This window comes from Vipera ursinii (genome assembly GCF_947247035.1).
Source record: "Vipera ursinii genome assembly, chromosome: Z".
Lineage (NCBI taxonomy): Eukaryota > Metazoa > Chordata > Lepidosauria > Squamata > Viperidae > Vipera > Vipera ursinii.
The window spans coordinates 33,712,541-33,731,364 of NC_139517.1; the positions used below are offsets into that span (position 1 = coordinate 33,712,541).

The following is an 18,824-nucleotide window of genomic DNA, read 5'->3' on the forward strand; positions in this document are numbered from 1 at the left end:
AAAAAATGATTTAAAATGGTCCCCTTCCGCCTCCGCCTTCCTTCGGTAGCCTGGAATAGCCTCTGTACTCGTTCGTTCTTCCAGCTCGTTTCCTGCTCCTGATAACATACACACACGCGCGCGTACACAGACACGCGCGCGCGCACACACACACACACACACGCAGGAAACAGTCACAGAGCAAGAGGTACCTACATTTTCTTTAAAGATATCCTGCAAAAAGCAGTACTTTTCCTTCTCCCGCCCATAAAATAAAACAAATCGCTGCATAAACCACATAACACTAAAAAGGAATCTTCCCAAAAAGGTTGCCTCAAGAGTTTTGGTCAGGATAAGAATCCAAATAGGTTTTCTTTCCCTCAGATAGTTTTTAGAAACCACACATAAACATGCTGATCTAGCTTCCGTGATTATTCAAGTTTTTTTTCCAAGCAAATGATTAGTTTGGCAGGATCTACTAGTACTCGGATTGATTATTATCTCAAGGGTTTTGTGGATCACAGTCCACTTTCTGTATACCCAGAATAGTGTTTTGACTTGTCCACATCTTTACTCCCGTTTCCTATTCTACTCACAAAACTGGATATTGTTGAATATATATTGTTATTGGAGGGGGAAGTAATGCAGAAGCAATGAGTTGATTAGCATGATTTGAATATTGGATATGATATATCCAATAAAGTGAACAATATTTTTGTGACATAATTTGTAGACATCCTCTATTAATATTTTCTCTAATTCATAGGTAGTATGTGTCAGTTTAAAACATGGTAATGAAAATTACTTAGGGGGAGCCTGGAACCCCCAAAGAGCGCGTCCCCAGGTGGCGGATTGGGGCGCCCTACCCATTATGGCTTTTATGTTATCAGGCATGATATATGTCTTCAAAAGCGTATGGTTGTTTTGCAAACCATAAATGCATCTTTTTATTTAAGCTTCTGAAACCATTCAAAATCATCTACTTGTTATAAAATTATCTACACCGCAACAGTTATAGAGTCAGCCTGTGTCAAATCTGACCCCTGCACAACTCATAATCCTTTATTCAAATAAACCAGATTTCCAAACTCATCATCTACCCCAGTGTTTATCATATTTTAAGTTGGGTGGACTTCAATTCCCAGAATTCCTTAGCCAACATGATAGCTGCAGCCATTTCTAGGAGTTGAAGTTTATCCATCATTTTGAAGTAGCCAATTTAGATATAACATGTGACAGTGGGAATAACTTTGACTATTTGGTCAAGTATAACAAAACAAGAAATGAAAAAAAAAGTTTGCGTTCACATAAACACACGATTTGTACAACTATAGCAGTGATGGTGAACCTTTTAGAGACCGAGTGCCCAAACCGCAACCCAAAACCCATTTATTTATCGCAAAGTGCCAAGGGTGCATCAGCATTGTGGTGCCCTCAGGGGGAGGCAGGGAGGCACCTCTGAGTGTCACCTCTGGCACGCAAGAACCAGGGGCACAAAAATGGGCCACCGTGCTGCAAGGCGCAAATACAGCTGCCGTGGCGCTGCAGGGTGCAGATACAAGGTGCTGAACCACGCAAGAATGAGGCAGGGCTAGTGAGTATCATGCAGGCACTAGCCACGCCCCATTTGCAGCACGTGCATGCACATAGCCTCGTGCACGCACGCACGTAAAATGCTTCCCCCTCCCTTTTCTTCCAGTCTGCCAATCAGCAATGGTTGATGACCTCTGCTTTACTCGAGCTTGCTAGTTGGCCGCTTTGCCTCCTTTGTGCTGGGCAGGGCTCCTGCTCTGGGTGGCAGGGACGGCCTGATAGACCTGCTGCTGGCAGCAGCGTGCGTGCCAACAGAGGGCTCTGAGTGCCGCCTCTGGCACATGTGCCATAGATTCGCCACCACTGAGCTATAGTATATTGAATAGTTCACAACCATCTGGATTCCCACAACATGATAAAACAAAAGCCAAACTATATTAGGGCATCAAACCCAGTACTTAGTCAGGATGGGATAATCTCACAATGATTTCTTGGAGGGCCTGTTATATAGTTGTGGACTGCTTTTTTAACAAAGTATAAGACAGTTTCAGGAAATCAGTCTAGGTCGGGGGGAAAAGGAGAATAGTTTTATATTTAATTTCTCTAACTCAAGAGTCAGTGTAGCCCATCTGTCTAATCTTTTAAGCAGTGCTCATATGCTGGACATTAAACATGAATCTCCATCTTTTACACAGCCTTGTTCCCATAAATGACTATCATTATAATTCCCTCATAAGTATAATTTCCTTGAACATCACAGAAGGGTGTGCCAAGCCAGCCAGTACAGTCTTTGTAGAACTTATACATCATGTTTCAATATTTCTGCAAATACACTCAGATTTCTATCTTTCCTTTCCTAAACCAGATGTTGGATGTGGATTCAACTCCCTTAATCCAAAATCAATGTGGTCAGAGATGCTGGCTATTTATTAGGGGAGATTGCAATGTAATAATGTTGCCAATACAGGCTTGAGATGGAAATCCTGAACTGAGAATTATCCCCTAAATAACCAAAGAAAAACAGTAAGAATACTGCTCATCCACAGGTCAAATTCTTCTGGAGTGGAGCACGAGAGGCATCCTTGCACTGTTTCCTTCCTCAAGAAGGCAAGTCACATAGACACTTTCCACACTGATATCTTCACCTAAGAAGCCAAGAAGTTACAGTTCTTCCTTTAATATCCAGTGTAGTCCTTATCAGATAAGAGTTTTCCCCACCCCAGGCTTATTATTTATCCAGGTACAGTGGTGGGATTCAGCCGGTTCGCACCAGTTTAGCAGAACTGGTAGCTAATTTTTTGTTGTTGCCCAGGCCCAGAATGGACTTCCGGAAGTGGCACCCACACAGAGAACCGGTTGTTCACATATTTGAATCCCACCACTGTCCAGGTGCCAAGATCTTACACAGCTTTTCATCTTGCTTCTCCAAAATGTTTAGCAATTGGAATTTTTCAGTGTCGTCTTTATTTCTAGTTTGTCAGAATCACTCTGGTATTGGCCAAATTGTGTGGTTCCTTGTATATAGTAGGGCCATATAAAAATCTGTCCCTCAGTATAGATTAAAAGAAAAGAAAATGGAATGCCATTATTAAAGCTTCATGTTAAATATTAACAATAATTCACACCTCAAATGTCCAGTGGGTTAATTATCAGAATATTAATTTTCAAAGTAACTGAAATACATCCAAGACCTTTTAGAAATACAGTATGACACAATGCTACTTTCGGGAATACTTTGTATTTTTTTTAATGGAATGGTAATGTATATCTTAAAAACAATCTAAAAGATGCAAGACAGCATTAAAAGATACACAATTGTTAATCTAATATTCTAAATACATTTTTTGCTGAAAACCAAATAATTTTCATAGAACTTGATAGTTTCAGAACTGTAGAAACAGAACGCCCCCTTTTCTCTTCTGTACCATGGTGAATTGAATTTATCTAATTGTCTGAGTTCACATTGCATATTAAACCTTCAAGTAACTGCACTTGTTGAGCCACAAACAAGTCAACCACAGCAGTGAAGTTATTTTAGCAGGCTGTGCAAATCCAGAAAAATATCAGGAATGGCTATGCAAGCACAGCTATTTGTATCAGAAGACAGCATTGAAATCTGATTCAGCCTCAATAGAAATCCCACAGGATTGCAGCAGACAATAGCACATAAGTCTCACTCCATCAGCTCAAGGAGGATGCCATTCATCGGGATGACATCTTTATCTTCTTTAGCAACTGTTTCATCAGTTTAGCTGAAAGAATTTGTCTTCCCCCTTTTGTAGACATTTTAAAATGGTAGCTTTATGTAATTTCATGACAGGAAGGAGTCCTAGGATCTGCTTGCAATGCTAGACAGTTTAGGAGCATACATATGCACATACTTAACTAGATCCATGAACACACACAGACACATGCACAAAGCACTTTCTATTTTGCCCACAATTTCAGTGTAGCTTAGATTTCAAGTCCCAAAAATATTAAAGCTCCCTCAGTTACCAAATGTCTTCTGCTCATGCTGTAAATTTCTTTTTATGCCAAGCCTACTGGCCATAAAGCGCCTTTAAGGCAGAAGTTAGGACATCAGTTAATCTTTTTACAGGGAGGGTGCATTGGTCAGAATAGGATCAGAGGCAAGGAAGATCTGAAAAATGTTGCAGAATTGCAGAAAAACATTTTACACACGTGTCTCATTGTCCTTAGAATCACTGCAAAATGTGTTTATAACACACAATCACAAAAATTATGTTGCATAGGTATATAGTTAAAGGTGTGTTAAAATGTATTTGATTAATGAACACTTAGAAATATTTATAACAAGCCTGTAAAAAAGGTCTAGTATCTGCAGAAAATAAAATGTAATTGGGAGAGAACTTCTCTAAAACTAACCAATGAATTCATTACACAGCTGACTAAGCTCAGCTCAACTTGTAGTTCATATTCATAACTAATGTTTTATAACCTTTGCTGGTGTAGATTAAGAGCTCTGCAACACAGAAACATCAGATTATGTAAGGATACATTCTGAGGACTAATTTATTTACTCTTGTTCCAAAAGAAAGCATGAGTTATACCAGCACCTTAGCACCAATTCTCTGTAATCAAAATGCAATAGAGATTACTTATAACAGTGCTTCCCAAACCTGAGTAAATTACCCAGAATTGGGTAAAAGTGGGTTTTCTTTGGGTAACAACACACAAACCCATTATCCAATCACAACAGGGACATTTAAATTGACTTGAAAGTGTTTTACTTATATGGGGTAAAGAAGATTTCTGATAAGTGGCTTTGGGTAACGAAGGAAAGTTTGGGAAGCGCTGACTTATACAAAAGGATTCTATATAAGAAATCATTAGAGAAGTTTGTGCAAGCAATCCAAGCTTTGTGCTATAGGAGCAACCAGTTAAGAATCTTGATTTTAAAAAATCTAATTTGCAAAATAGCAGTCAATCCAAGAATGAACACATGTAAACATTATTTGAGAAACATTATCAAGTTCAGCCATAAGCTAACCAGTACGACTTAGAAGCCAAATTGTCTGAGTTCACACAACATGCTACGTCAAAATCAAACCAACCACACTACTGTATGCTTATTGTACATACTATATAGGTCTCTAGGCTGTACCTTTATATTCCCACATTAGATGAACAAGCACAAAGGTTAAAAGGTGGAAGTTCTAAAGATGGAAGGTTTTTTCAAAAAAGTTAAAAAAAAGTATTAACAATATGAAACCTGGCATCTACCTATGATGCAAGTGTAGATTTGCAGAAAATCTGGATCTTTTTACCATTGGTCAAAGGGTAGCTGGCATCCTTCAATGGCCTACAGATCAGAGGTAGGTTATGCAGGTATTGTATGTCCTTTATTTTGCATTTATTGATTTGTCAATGGGTATGAAAATTTTGCCTGTAATTTAAACTTATAGATTTTCTATATTGGCTCCATGTTATGTAGTTAAGTGCTGTATTCAGTAGATGAAATGCAAATTCAAAATGTGAATGTCAACATAGTAGGAGGGAAAGTCTGTGGGATTCTGATAACCTCTAGGTTGGTTCTATAGCCTGATGTCCAAGACTCTTTAGAAGCTGTTTCAACCAAACCTGGACAGAGCCTTTCTTTGGACAATGGCTGATTTCAACAGGACTGCTTTTCTCTAAAATCTAGTCATAGGATCCACCCTAGTTTACATTGCATTTACATTTAAAAAACATGTTTATTCTCATGCTAAATAACAGAGAAGTGGAGGGGTGTTTTGTTTTTTTGGAAAAAATCCATTCTGTAGAACTAAACTCCCTTCACATAGAGTAGGGCGGGTGGGCTAAGAGGTTGGAAGGATCAAGAAGACAAAAAGACAGGCATTATCTTCGCATGGATCTTTTATTTTCTTGTTTGCTGTTGAATATTTTGAAGTTCAGAATGAGACATGCCATCAGCTCTGGTGCTAAAATGAATGGCTAGAAGTAGGATGGATGGATTGCTGGATGGAGAATTAAATATACACATTCAATCTCTTTCCATGTTTCTCCAGTCAGCCTAATTTTATTATGTGACAGTGGATAAGTGACTCAGAAGCAAAACAGAACTGAAGTTAGAAAAATGAACAGCCACTTATCAACAAATTAGAAATGGACATGGTATGAACTGAGATGGTAGAAAAGTATCTAACCTATCCTTCCTGCTTTGGTCTTTTTCTGTGTGGCAGAAATATTTTATATGACATTCTACTCAAGCATGTAGGTTTCCAGCTGTTATGGTTATTTTTTTTCCTTTTTGATCTATTGATAATTTTTAAAAGAAAAAAAGAGCAAATGAGCAAGCAAAGAAAAGAAAAATGTTGATTAAAAATATCAATAACTGGACAAAAGAATTACCATGATTGTATACTGAATATTCAGTATGATGTTAAGAAATTAACCATAAATACAAAGTACTTTTAATTATTTTAACTTCAGAAAAGATGTGGATCTCTGAGATACATGCCAAAATTTTTAGTTACTAAAGAATAGCTGTCTTTCACTGCTAAGGCTAGATATGAAATCAGTCTCCACTTTCTAGCCTGGTTGATGCCTTAACTACTTGTAATCTGATTTAATTTTTTTTGTATGTTTCTCATTGCAATTCTTAAGTCAGTTTTCTCCCTTCAAAAGCCATACTCTAAATGCTTATTTTTTTGCCTTGCTGTGTAATATTTAGTATATGTGGATGTCATTCTAGCTTTAAACCTCTGTTGTGAATATATGCTAATTTTATTTTTATTTTTTTGTTTCCAATACTAAGCTAAGCCTTGGACCACCATGGATTTTAAGGTGTCATAAACAGATTTAGCTCCTTCAGAAGACAGGAACCTTGAACATACACTAAGGTCCATTTTTCCTGGGCTTTAAACTCAATTAAGGATATTAGGGTTAAACTAGAAAATAATCTAATACCTTAACCAAATCTGAGATCAATTCATATAATACTTTAAGCAGGGAGCATATCCTGTCAGAGATTAGTTTAATACAGGAATTCAGTCTCTTATTGCCTTGCTCCTGTGACCTAGGAAGAACCAGGTTTTGGTTTTTTTTTTTTTTTTTAGCCTCCATCCCATGTTTAGTTAGTACTTTGAAGGCAATTTTTGATACAGTAATAACATTATAAGGATACTCAAAAGTTCGAAAAGAGAAATGGGTGTTTGCACTGTAGACTAGGGGTGTTAACTACAGTGGGAACGTGCCTTCCATGCAATTGCCATTATTTTCAGCCCATGAGTGAAATTAAATTTGATTAAGCTAGCACAATCAACATCAGTATATTCAGGTGAGTAAAATCTGATTTATTTATTTTTTAGATTTTGGTTCTATCAAAAAACCTTGATGTTGGATAGCGTGACACCTTTTGTTCTAGTTAGTGTCTCCTCTCCTGAAGCCCTGGCTACTTTCCTTTTCTGCCACTTGTTTTCCTCTTTCTAGTATGGCACAGCTATCAGCTACCATTTTATGAATGGATACTAACAGGTCCCAATACCCCAAAATTTGGTTATTGGGGAAGTTAGCTCTCTTGCTTTACAATAATGGTCTCCCAGCTTGGGCTGATGACAGATCTCTTTCAAAACTCATTTTAAATTTACAAAGAGCACCACTGACTACTTTACTCCTGCATTTTGCTAGTTATCATTGGGAGGTTCTCTGGCAGCTACAAAATAGAGCGGGGAATGCTGTCCATATCCATCCTTTTTTCTGTAGTCTCCTCTGTAGCTTTAAAAAAATCCTGCATACAATCATGTTATTATTTAACTGGACATAATCTAGATGTGTGGACTAACTCTCAGAATTATCACCAATGGCCATGTTGATTAGGAAATTCTGAGAATTCCAGATCTGAAGAGGATCCTGGTTAGAGAAAGCTGAGCTTGAAATCAGTGGACAGTACTAAGAAACCTCATAGAGAAGATTTAGAACAGGGGTCTTCAAACTCGGCCCTTTTATGACTCGTGGACTTCAACTCCCAGAATTCCTCAGCCAGGCATGCTGGCTGAGGAATTCTGGGAGTTGAAGTCCACGAGTCATAAAAGGGCCAAGTTTGAAGACCTCTGCTTTAGAATCTCAATTTGATTGGCTTTGGACCCAATACTGCTTCACTCTGTAAAAAATACAGGTTACTTGTCCATTTTTATAGTGTCCTATTAATTAAAACATTCTAACACAAAATGAACACATAGGGAGCCAATTTTATTTTTGTCAGGTCTCAAATTAGCAATGGAAGTTAGACTGATAAAGCTTTTTTAAGAATTTGAGTAATGCACTACTTTACTGATGTATCAGTCACATTAAACTTTAGAAAAATAACTACTTTGATGTCCTGTGGACTGAACTAAATTTGGATCCTCTAACAGTGCAGTGTGGAGTGCCAAACAAGCACACATATTTAGATATCATTCTAAACTGCTTTGAATGAGTCTGTCATGTGAGCCTAGCCATCACGGTAATAATTTATGGTTTAATGTCATAAATTATTCAACTTAACGGCTTCGACAAAACTACCTTTAAGACTGGCATAACCTGAGGCAAAGATAAAGATCAGCCTAGAATCTACATAGCAACAAACTAAATCTAACCTTCCTTGAATTCTCTTGACCCTCATCTAACCTCAAGCAGGTGATAATCACTCATGAATTCATGTGATAGGCATTAGTAAATCAGTTTAATTGGACTTTCATATGTGGACCTGATCTTTTTCTTCTGATACAACTTATGGTTTAGCATCCTGTGATCCCAGCCATATGGTGATGATTCATGTTGCACTTCTGGTTGGAAATTGCCATAACTCTAGTTTGAAAAAACGATGGATAATTTGCACTATAGAGTACAAGACCCAAGCATTAAATTTCAAACTTGGTCCAGATGTAATCATAACTCAAACACATTTCCTGAAAATATTGTTTTCAGTGGGTTTATTCACAAGAATGTTAAGTATGGATGATGAAACGAGTAGTTTTACTTGAAAGGAACAATGGATTTTTAAAAATATACTGCTTTCACACAATCTGGTATTTAAAAATCTTGTCTAACTTCTCACTCCCTACCACGCTAAAGCAGAACTTCCCAGTCTGGTCATGCATATTGTCCTTTAATACTTAAAATGCTCACATTAACTACTTGCTTCATACTAATTCCTGAAGTGATATTGGTGTCAAATGTGGGCAAATTTCCAAAGAATTTTGTTTTACAAAAGGTTAAACAAACAACTCTTTCAAAGATGCTTCCCTTCCACCTCTAAAACAGAAGCAGTCATGTTTTGATTTGCTCACTGCTGAGACCTTTTCCAACAGTTTCAAGAAGTTTTTTTGAGCCAGAAAAAGTGATGGCTCATTTGGTTTGCATCATTTTTGGTACTTTTGGGATCTGTGCACAAAAACCTGTAATCAAAGCAAATCGTGGCAATCTCACCATATCTCTATGCACTCATATAATCTTTAAAATGCACCATGAGAAATTTTACAAGAAGCAGAATGCATAGGAATAAAAATTCATGAAGTTGTAAAGAAGTTGAAAACATTATCACAAAATGACTGCAGGCTGCCAGTGGTAATAGGCCCAATGTCAAAGTGGTTTATTTTTTTAAACTAAGCTATAAATTATCTGGTGAAATATTACTTTTTAAAAATAAAGCTGAATTGCATAATTTTTCATGATGCCCTCATGCTTGGGTTATTCAATATACCCATTTTAACCAGTTTGGAAGTAAATTTTTAAATACAAATTTTGGATTTTTTAATGCAATATTGTAAGTGCTATGTTGTTACAACAGATTGTATAATTTGACGAACAGGATGTATTTTTTCCTTAATGCTATCTTACATTTTGAGAATGTATCACAGTATGAACAGGGAAACTTCCCTAAATTAGTTTGACTTTTTTAAACATTTAACTGTGCTTAGTTCCTAATTTAATTCTTAACTAATTTAATTGTTTTTTTTTATACAGTAGTACCTCAGCACTTGTTCAGGATTTGTTCCTGGGGGGGGGGGGACTAAAAATGTATACTGAGCAAACCATGTGACTTACCACATGACACTTTATTTCGGCTGGAAGGAGAAGTGAGTCATGAAGCAGCTAATGCCAGACAGTTCTACCTTATGTGTTGAGTGCCAGGGGAAAGATGAGTACCGGGACAAAATTTTTGCTTCAAAATGCATCGAGAATGGAATTTGACAAATTTTCAAGGAGTTGAATACCAAGGTACCACTGTATTTGTGCTTTTATTGTAAGTTGCCCAGAGTCACTTTGAATAATGAAATGGGCAGCATATTAATAAATAAGGAACAAACTATTCCTTATTTCATTCCATAAAATAATTCTTTTCATAATCTGAGTTGCTGCAAAAAAGAAAGTTGAAGTTAGGTATTCTGGAGGACCCTTTTGAGAGATAGTGGTTTGTGTCAAGATCCTCAAGATATAGAAGGTTTCAGTCCATTTGTGTATTAGCTTGCAAATCTTCCCTACCAGATTATGAAACCTTGTGACTACATTTTAATAATTTGGTATCTGTGGTAATTTGAATGTTTTTTTTAATTGAATACCACTTTGGAAACTTACTGAGAAAATAATTTATGTTCCAGGTGGCCACAAATTACAGAACACAGAACAGCTAAATTTAAATACCTCCCAAGGATAGTTTTTCTTTTTCTCCTTCCAACACTCTTTATTAAATAGCAACACATCTGGAAATTCACATCTTTGAAAGTCTGACACTACAGAATTCCAAACTGGGCATATGGTTATACCTCACAGATGTTGAGACAGATTAAACATGTGACTTGAGTCAAATGCATTCATAATGAGCTCAACATGTAATTGTCTTCAGGATAAGGAGGATTTTAGAGGACATGCAAAATCTCGTCCAAGATTACCTGGAATACATACCTATTTCATTAGGAACAAATAAATTCTGGCTAACAGCCACACTTCAGAAAGTGATGGTAAAACATGTAACATTTGAAATTATATACAAGTAATATTTCTCTGTATATTTACTGTTTTCTCCTTATACTCTCTCAACAATTTCAATTTGCTGACAAATTGTGGACAGACTATAAGAGCATCCCCGATTCCAAGAACTTTTAAACTGTCTACCCAAGCTTAAAGTAAGTCACATAGCAAGGTCCACAATGGCATGCTCCAAAATACATTATATTAATTCTAAAGCTTCTCAGAGATGCCATGTACCTTCCTCCAAATGTAGGAACAATTTCTTCATGTTTAAGAGTCCAAATTAAATGTGGTAATTAAGAGACATAATTCATGAAATAATACGCATTAAACAGGGACCTCCTTGAAGCAGAGGTACAGGGTACTCTCCCCCTCCCTCAAATACAGTGAATAAACATAGGTTGATGCATAAGCTCAGGCAAAAATTAAAAAAAGAAGTTTGCTTCAGCATAGATCTTCACCATTTTCAGAAGTACTAAATGCCGAGGGGGAAAAAAAAAGTAAGACACGTTTTTGGTTTCCACTACTAACTCAGTGTACTTTATTTGCCTACAGCCTACAGCTGGATAGCCAACACTGGACAGAGGTCAGTAGCACTGAGGAATGATAAGATCTTCCCTTCACAAACCCCTTTCCCCAGTTTAGGAATGGCTTTCGTTTTGGAGCATCATTCATAGAAAACTCCATTGCAAAGAAAAAAAGGCATTAAGAAAAAGGTTGAGCCAGGTTCATAAAAGCCCCTCATTCAGACTCATGCTGGAACTTCCTTCTTACCCACCTAGTCCTTATCTTTTGTTTTTGTTTTGTACACTGGTTCAAGAAATTGGCACTTGGGGCTACAATTTTGAACCTGGCACTGAAAGGCACACATCAGATACCCTGTATAAGAAACTGGCTTGTTTGCTTTCCATTGAGGATGGGCAATCAGGGAATCCCAAGATGAGCCTGAGAAAGTACAGAGACAGAAAAGGGAAGTGAGGGTTGTTTTTTAAAAAAAAAATGTTAAATGCTTCTTGAAAGGATTAGATTCTCTATTTTACAAGGCAAACATGAAAAGCACCCATCTTTTAAAAGCCCCTAAGCATCAATAGCTGCATAGTTAGAAGCTGGTGTGTCTCATTCCCTCTGCTTTTAGATATTTAGAACATTTGTCTCTGCTCATGTTATAATCAACAGATTTTTTTAAATATATGAAACTATAAGTTTTTAACAGATATAGTATAGATAATAGCATACAGCTGCCCAACTGCTTTTTTTTGGGGGGGGAAGAGGATTTACTGCTACTGGAAAGAGTAATAGAAAAAAATAGTACTGGGGGAATGTTTGACACCGTTTTATTAATCTTCAACTGCAGTGGAAAAATATAACCTTTTACAAGTGCCATCCTGTGTAAGCTCAAGTCAGTATATATATATATGCATATATATATATATATATATATATTTATATAAATTTTTTCCTTTTTTGAAGTGCAGCAAGACTAACCCCATATCAGAACCAAATAAAGAGAACGAATAGGCCAAGTAGTTTCCAAATTGTACTTTTATCTTTTTTCTTGCTTTGTTTGAACATTGAATGTCAATCTCATTTTTGCAATCCAAAATATTTTCTGAAAGGTCTCTTGTTTGTTTAGGCTTTTTAAAAATTCTTTGGCACAATTACGTGTGGTTCGGGCTATTTTGCTCACACCGAAAGGGCTTTTGTCCCTTTTGGTTGTTTTTATCATTATCAATTTAAGCAAAGTTACGTTTTGTTTCAAAGCTTCACATCCCATTTGGAAAAACTGGATCCTAATCTCTCCACTAACATGTGAGAGTCTTCTGGACACTCTACCCGCCTCCCACCCCACCCAACCCTGGGTTTCTACATTCACAGTTGAACAAAATTCAGGAAGGAAAGGCGCTTTTTAATAAAACAAGATTGTGAAAAAAGTGTCCCTGAAGAAGCCCTACATGGGGCAACTTCTCTTCCCCCCTCCCCCCTCCAAATCTTACTTTTCTGCCACTTCAAGTAGACTGAACTTGTTAGTTTATGAAATGCAACTGCTAATCTCTTCAGTGTTTCTTTTGGGAAAGATTAACTGCAATTGAGAATGTAGATACTGCCTCATTCACACACACTCATTCTTGAAATAAAATCCTTCACCCTTCCTATTTTTCTCCTGCACTGACAGCGTTGTGTGGTAAAAACTCTCCTCCCTCCCCAAAAAGGTTAAAAGGTCATGGGTTGGGGACCCCACCTTCTCCTCTAGCAACGAAAGCCAGACCTTATTATATGAGTACTCAAATCGAACCTGAAGCTAGCTTTTCTCTCTCTCAGACTAAGTAATCTTCCTCTTCACTGGCCAAAAGACACAGAATTAGTCATTGTCCCTTGTCAGAAGAGACTGCACTAAAGTATTGAACTCAATCATTTTCTACTTCCTGGAGGCAAGCGATGACAAGGTTTTGTTGCTACGCAAGTCAGTGATTAGCTCCATTAACAGCGGTTCTGCCATTGCCGTGGCTGGATTTTCACCGTGGTGTGTTTAAGCCTCTCACTCACTCATCCTCTCATTCCCAAACACTCAGCATCCGTGCACACTCCTCACTTCGGGTTGGGTTTTTTTCCTCAATAGATTGGAGAATTCCAGTGGGGGTCTCAGGTGTCATCCCAATGGTAACAGATCTGTAAGTGGAAAAAAAATAAGGAGACAATGTAGTGTAATATAAAAAGAGACACTTGCATTTTCTTCAGTAGCATAAGATTGCTTTATCACTACAGTTTTCGGTCCCCATTAGAAAACTTTTCCACTTTGTCATTTTACACTGCATAACATTTCTTGCAATTTTTAAAGGTCTTCAAAAAGAATTTTTAACAGGAGTACATTGAAGACAAAGGCCACGGAGATGACAATTCAAATGCTACTTCCTGCACCATTTGGAAGCTTCTTCAGTGGAAATTGGAAACATATCTGTGCCTTACATTAGTTCTCTGAACTTCTAAATATAGGAACAGTTCAGCTTGTTTTAAAAAAACAAGAAAGTTGGAGCCTTCTCACCAAGCTTGATTCTTCAGTTTTCTCAACTCTTTAGTGGCCCAGGTAGAAAGAGTTTTTGTTTTGTTCGTCTTTGATTTCCTTCCTTCAGTTAGTAGTTCATGTATCATGGGCCTAGCTTCTACCATCTTGAGGACATCTTTCCCAAATGCTGTGCACAAATCCCTGTGAAAAGCAAATAAGAGAAATCTCCAAGTATGCGCTGTGGATAGTTCAAAGTTTCTTAACTCTTTCAAATCACAAAAACCGAATATCCCCCCCCCCCAGGAAGTTGCATGTTCGCATTTCAGATAACCAGCTTACATTAACAAGTAGTTGCTGAACCTGCGGACCACAATTTGCTAGGGGTTTTTTTGCCATTTTTTAGTAGAAGATGCCTATTTGGTATGTTGGATTTGCTTAATGACCATGAAGTTTGCTTAACAACTGCAGACTTGCTTTATGACCATGTAAAAACAATATTAAAACAGTATCTGGTCAATGGTGCCTCAACCTATGGCCAAAGTTCTGGGTCCAATGTGATCATAAATCAAAGATTATTTCCATCCACAAAGTGAATTACTGTGCAATGTCTTTATTTGAGGCTGCCCTTGAAGACCCTTTGGAAGTTGCAATTGGTCTAGAATGCTGCAGTGTATGCCTGGTTTCCTCCTGTGCTGCCAGTGTAATGATATGTGGGAATGACCTTGGAAGAATGGGGAGAGACCCCCAGGTAAAGGAATGATCAGAAAGAAAGGGATAGCCTGCAGCTGAATAGTAGGCAGGGCAAGAGGTTCAGAAGTACGGCTCCTCCCTAGTTTCTTAGGTTGTAAAGGAAATTGCGTAGTGGTAATGTACTTTTCAGATTCTGTCAATGTAGTTTTACAGTGATGTAGCTCATCTGCTTCTTTCCCTACTGGTTTGTCCTGCAAGGCCAATAGCCAGCTATATTGGCTTCCGGGTGGAATTCAAGGTGCTGATTATCACCTCCTGGCATAGGGCTGGGTTATTTGAGGGACTGCTCATCCCAGTGGGCTTGATAGAAAGAACTCACTCCTGGCTCCCCTCAATTAAATAATGCAATCTATTTCCCCCCCCAAATTTTATTGATTTTCTAATATTACATTCACATAGTTGAAAAGCAACGTGGTGGCTGGGTAGTAGTAATTCAATTACATACAGATATCATTAGTACAGATTTCAAATTGCTACCATAAACATTTCCTCTCTATTTCCCTTCATATATACTGTCTATTCGTAAATTTAAAAACAAGTTTTATCCTATTAATCACATGGAAAATAAGTTTCTTACATATTTTTAGTTTATATATATTCTAGTTGTTTTAACATACAATCTTTTAGACAATCAATGACCTAATAAGATTTTTCCAGTTTTAATTTCCACTAACATTTAGATTTAACGTTTGATATTTATCATTCCCAAGATTTTTAATATCCTCCCAATTCCTCTATCACCATTCCTCACAAAATCTAATATTCAAAATACACATCTTGTCTATTTAACTTCTCATCCTCTATGTCAGACATGTCAAATTTGCGACGTCATCTGACATCGTGCAAAGCATCGGAGCTTTTTCTCGATTGCTGGCAGTGGGGTGGGTGCAGTTTTGGGATGACGCGTCCGGCTCATGGGCCGGTAGTTTGACAGCCCTGCTCTATGTCAACAAATTAAGAATACAATATATCCTTCCTTTTTGCCAGTTTTTTTTAAAGTAGTAATCAAAATTTCTTTTTATTTCAGTATTTAATGCTTCCATCTCTCCTCTTTGTATCTGCTATCTTTTGCTTAAACTAATAATTTTTGTTTTTGACGTTCCATATAGACCTGTTTATTACTTTCATCAATAGGTTTTTAGCTTATCTACATCCTATTCACCCTATTCACCTTTACATGACCTTTATGCACAAATCAATGTTCAAATTTAGCTATTAGTATTTATACTGCTAAGTTTTAAGGACCAAAACCTTTTTTAAATCTCAGTTCATAATATCTTGTGTTCAACATGCACATCTTATCTATTTAAGTATATCTGTTCTAGATTTTGATGAGATGGTCAAAATTCCATTCTTCTTTAGTCTTATTCTAGCTTTTTTCCTTTGCCTAATCGTCTTCCATGTCTTTGTTTTTGGGTCATCAAACCAATCTCCTTCTAATGTGATATATATTAATTGATGTTGGCGAAACCATCTGTCACCATCTTTTTGAAAGCACTTGTAGATCTGGTAGGCATCTCTTTATTCTTCCATATTGACATAGTTGCTCTGAATTATTTATCTTCTCAACCAACTGTTCCTTTTTCTAGATCCTCCCATTCCTTCTGATTTGTGTAGGAAACCTTTCCTTTTTCCAAGTTGTCTGTGTGTTTTCTGGATTTTCAAATGTCAATATTTGTTGAATAGTTGATTCTTCTGTTGTGGCACACAGAGCCCTCTCTGTGGGCACGCGCAGTTGCCCCAGTCCTAGGCCTTCAGCTGGGTTTTATAAAATCTTTTTGCTTTAGGCCTCCGTCACCATGTGCAAAAAAAAAAAAAAGGTTCAATCAATCACTCAATTTCAACTTCTTGCGAGAAAAAAAAGATCTCGCAAAGTTGGAATTGATTGAACTTTAGTCCCACCTAGTCTGCTGTTACCACCAGAGCCACACCCACCCAATGAGCCACACCCACCCAATGGGCCATGCCCACCAGGCACCCGACGATATATAAGTGGGTTTTGGGTTGCAGTTTGGGCACTCAGTCTCTAAAAGGTTCACCATCACTGGTATAGATGATACTTTAGCTGTGATCAAAATTTGGGCTTTCATATCTGCGCTGTATTCTTGTTCCTTCCCATAGCCTCTTAGTTTTTCATTGGCTGTGATGTTTGAATTATTGTTTTCAATTTGTTGATCTTCATCCATAAGGAAATTTTGTTCCTGGTCTTCTTTCATATTAGTATTTTAGACTAAAGGCTTTACGCTTAGGAAATCCAAAAGCCTTGGTGGAGCAGTGGGCTAATGCCTCCTTAAGTAACACTAGCTGCCTGCAATTAGTGCAGGTTCGAGTCCCACCAGGCTCAAGGTTGACTCAGCCTTCCATCCTTCCGAGGTAGGTAAAATGAGGACCCAGATTGTTGGGGGCAATAAGCTGACTTTGCAAAAAAAAAAAAAAATGCCGCTTCGGGGGGCCCAAAAGCCCTAATAAGCAGGCATATACATAGAATGAAGGCTATTGCTAAGCACATTGATTTGTGCTTCTTAGATTGTAAGCCGCCCTGAGTCTTCGGAGAAGGGCATGATATAAATGGGATTAAAAAGAAAAAGAAAATATTTTTTTTCTAGGTAGGGAACACAAAGACTTTCACAGCTGTTGTTTCAAAGTTCTCAAGGTTATGTATCTTATCTATTTCACTGGGCTGTCAGTCAGGCCCCTGAAGAATAACAGATTAAAATACCAAATTTGACCACATAGTGTCACCTCTACCTTTTAAAGTTTCCCTTTGAGTCCCAAAGTAATTTTCATCTTTTCCATTTTTCTTCTTTTTTATAAGGAAAAACCCAGATTTTCAACAGAAATAGATAATAAAAAATAAAAAGTCTTTCAGTCCACAAACTTTGAGAAATAAAATTCCAATTGGGATTCAGTTACTTTTTCAACATTTTAAACTACCCTGGGTAGTTGGTCACCGCTCTTTCTGGAGGGAGGGCCAAAATCCCCCTTCCCTCACCACAGGGGGGAAAGTGCTTAGCAGCTTAAGGAGGTACAGAAAATAATTAGGGTGTAAAAGAGGTAGATCTCACCCAGTCTCTTCCGCGCTACTTTAAAAAGTTGCCTGGTGGAAAATGTAACTTCAGCTGTGCGCAGCCTAGGGACGAGCCATAATGGCCGGTCCTTTCATCTGCCAGTTTGGAGGGATCGCCAGGTCTAAAAGGAGAGTTGCAGCTCTCCCGCAATCGTCCCTCCTTGCTGGTTGCCTTTTCAGGGGCCCCCAGCGATGCAAAACTGGACGGGGGAGAGCAAGTCTCCCAGTCATCCATGGTGGCTGTGCAGCAAGCCGGAAGTCTCCAATAATGCAATCTAATGGACCTAGAATACAGGCCTTTTCTGTTGTAGCACATGAACTCTAAATAACCCTGCTTTCCCAAGATTAGATTTGGTGTAACCTTGCCAGCCTTTTGCAAAGTACTGAAATGCTGGATGTGTTCCTAAGCATGAGGGTGGGAAGCTAGGTGACTGGAGCACTGCCATTGTAGATTCTATATTTCAATGATATTGCCCTTGAGGACCACTCGGAGGCTCCAGCTGGTGCAGAATGCAGCCGCGCGGGTTGTGATGGGGGTTTCCCGATACTCCCATGTAACACCTCTACTCCGCGAGCTGCATTGGCTTCCGGTTGCCCTCCGGGTGAGATTCAAGGTGCTGGTGATGACCTATAAAGCCCAAAATGGCTTGGGTCCAGGATATCTGAGGGAACACCTGCTGCCGGCATCAAGTTCCCTTCGTCCTGTGCACTCCCACAGGGAGGTTCTTCTCAGGGTACCGCCGGTAAAAGATTGCCGGCGGACAATACCCAGGGGGAGGGCCTTCTCTGTGGATGCGACGGCCCTTTGGAACCAGCTGCCTGTAGAGCTTAGGACTGCCCCTGACCTTCGCTCATTGCGCCGGGACCTGAAGACCTGGCTCTTCGAGCTTTCTGGCCTGGACTGAGTATTAACTGGGGTTTTAATTGTACTTTAATTGTAATTGGGGTTTTTAGTTCAAGGTTAGTGTAATCATTTTAATTGTTTTTAATTTTTGTAACTTGTGTATTGTTTTAAAAAAACCT

At 38.2% G+C, this 18,824-nt stretch overlaps 1 protein-coding gene across 4 annotated transcripts in view; it reads right to left on the bottom strand.

Annotated features, from left to right (window-relative positions):
• Window positions 1-3,241: 3,241 nt before the first annotated feature.
• The window catches only part of KPNB1 (karyopherin subunit beta 1), a gene marked incomplete at its 3' end in the record, with an annotated part of 58,205 nt that continues 42,622 nt past the window's right edge, over window positions 3,242-18,824 (bottom strand). Inside the window, exons 21-23 of one of the 4 annotated variants that reach the window (XR_014494355.1) lie at window positions 14,024-14,185; window positions 13,574-13,650; window positions 3,242-4,604 (exon numbers count right to left, since the gene is read on the bottom strand). Coding sequence is in view for 2 of the 4 variants with exons in the window: in XM_083379288.1 (XP_083235414.1) it covers window positions 14,020-14,185 (166 nt within the window). Of the gene's footprint in view, window positions 4,605-6,524; window positions 11,929-11,980; window positions 13,651-14,019; window positions 14,186-18,824 lie in introns of those variants that run through there. The other 3 variants (XR_014494356.1, XM_083379289.1, XM_083379288.1) reach the window with 3 other exon arrangements.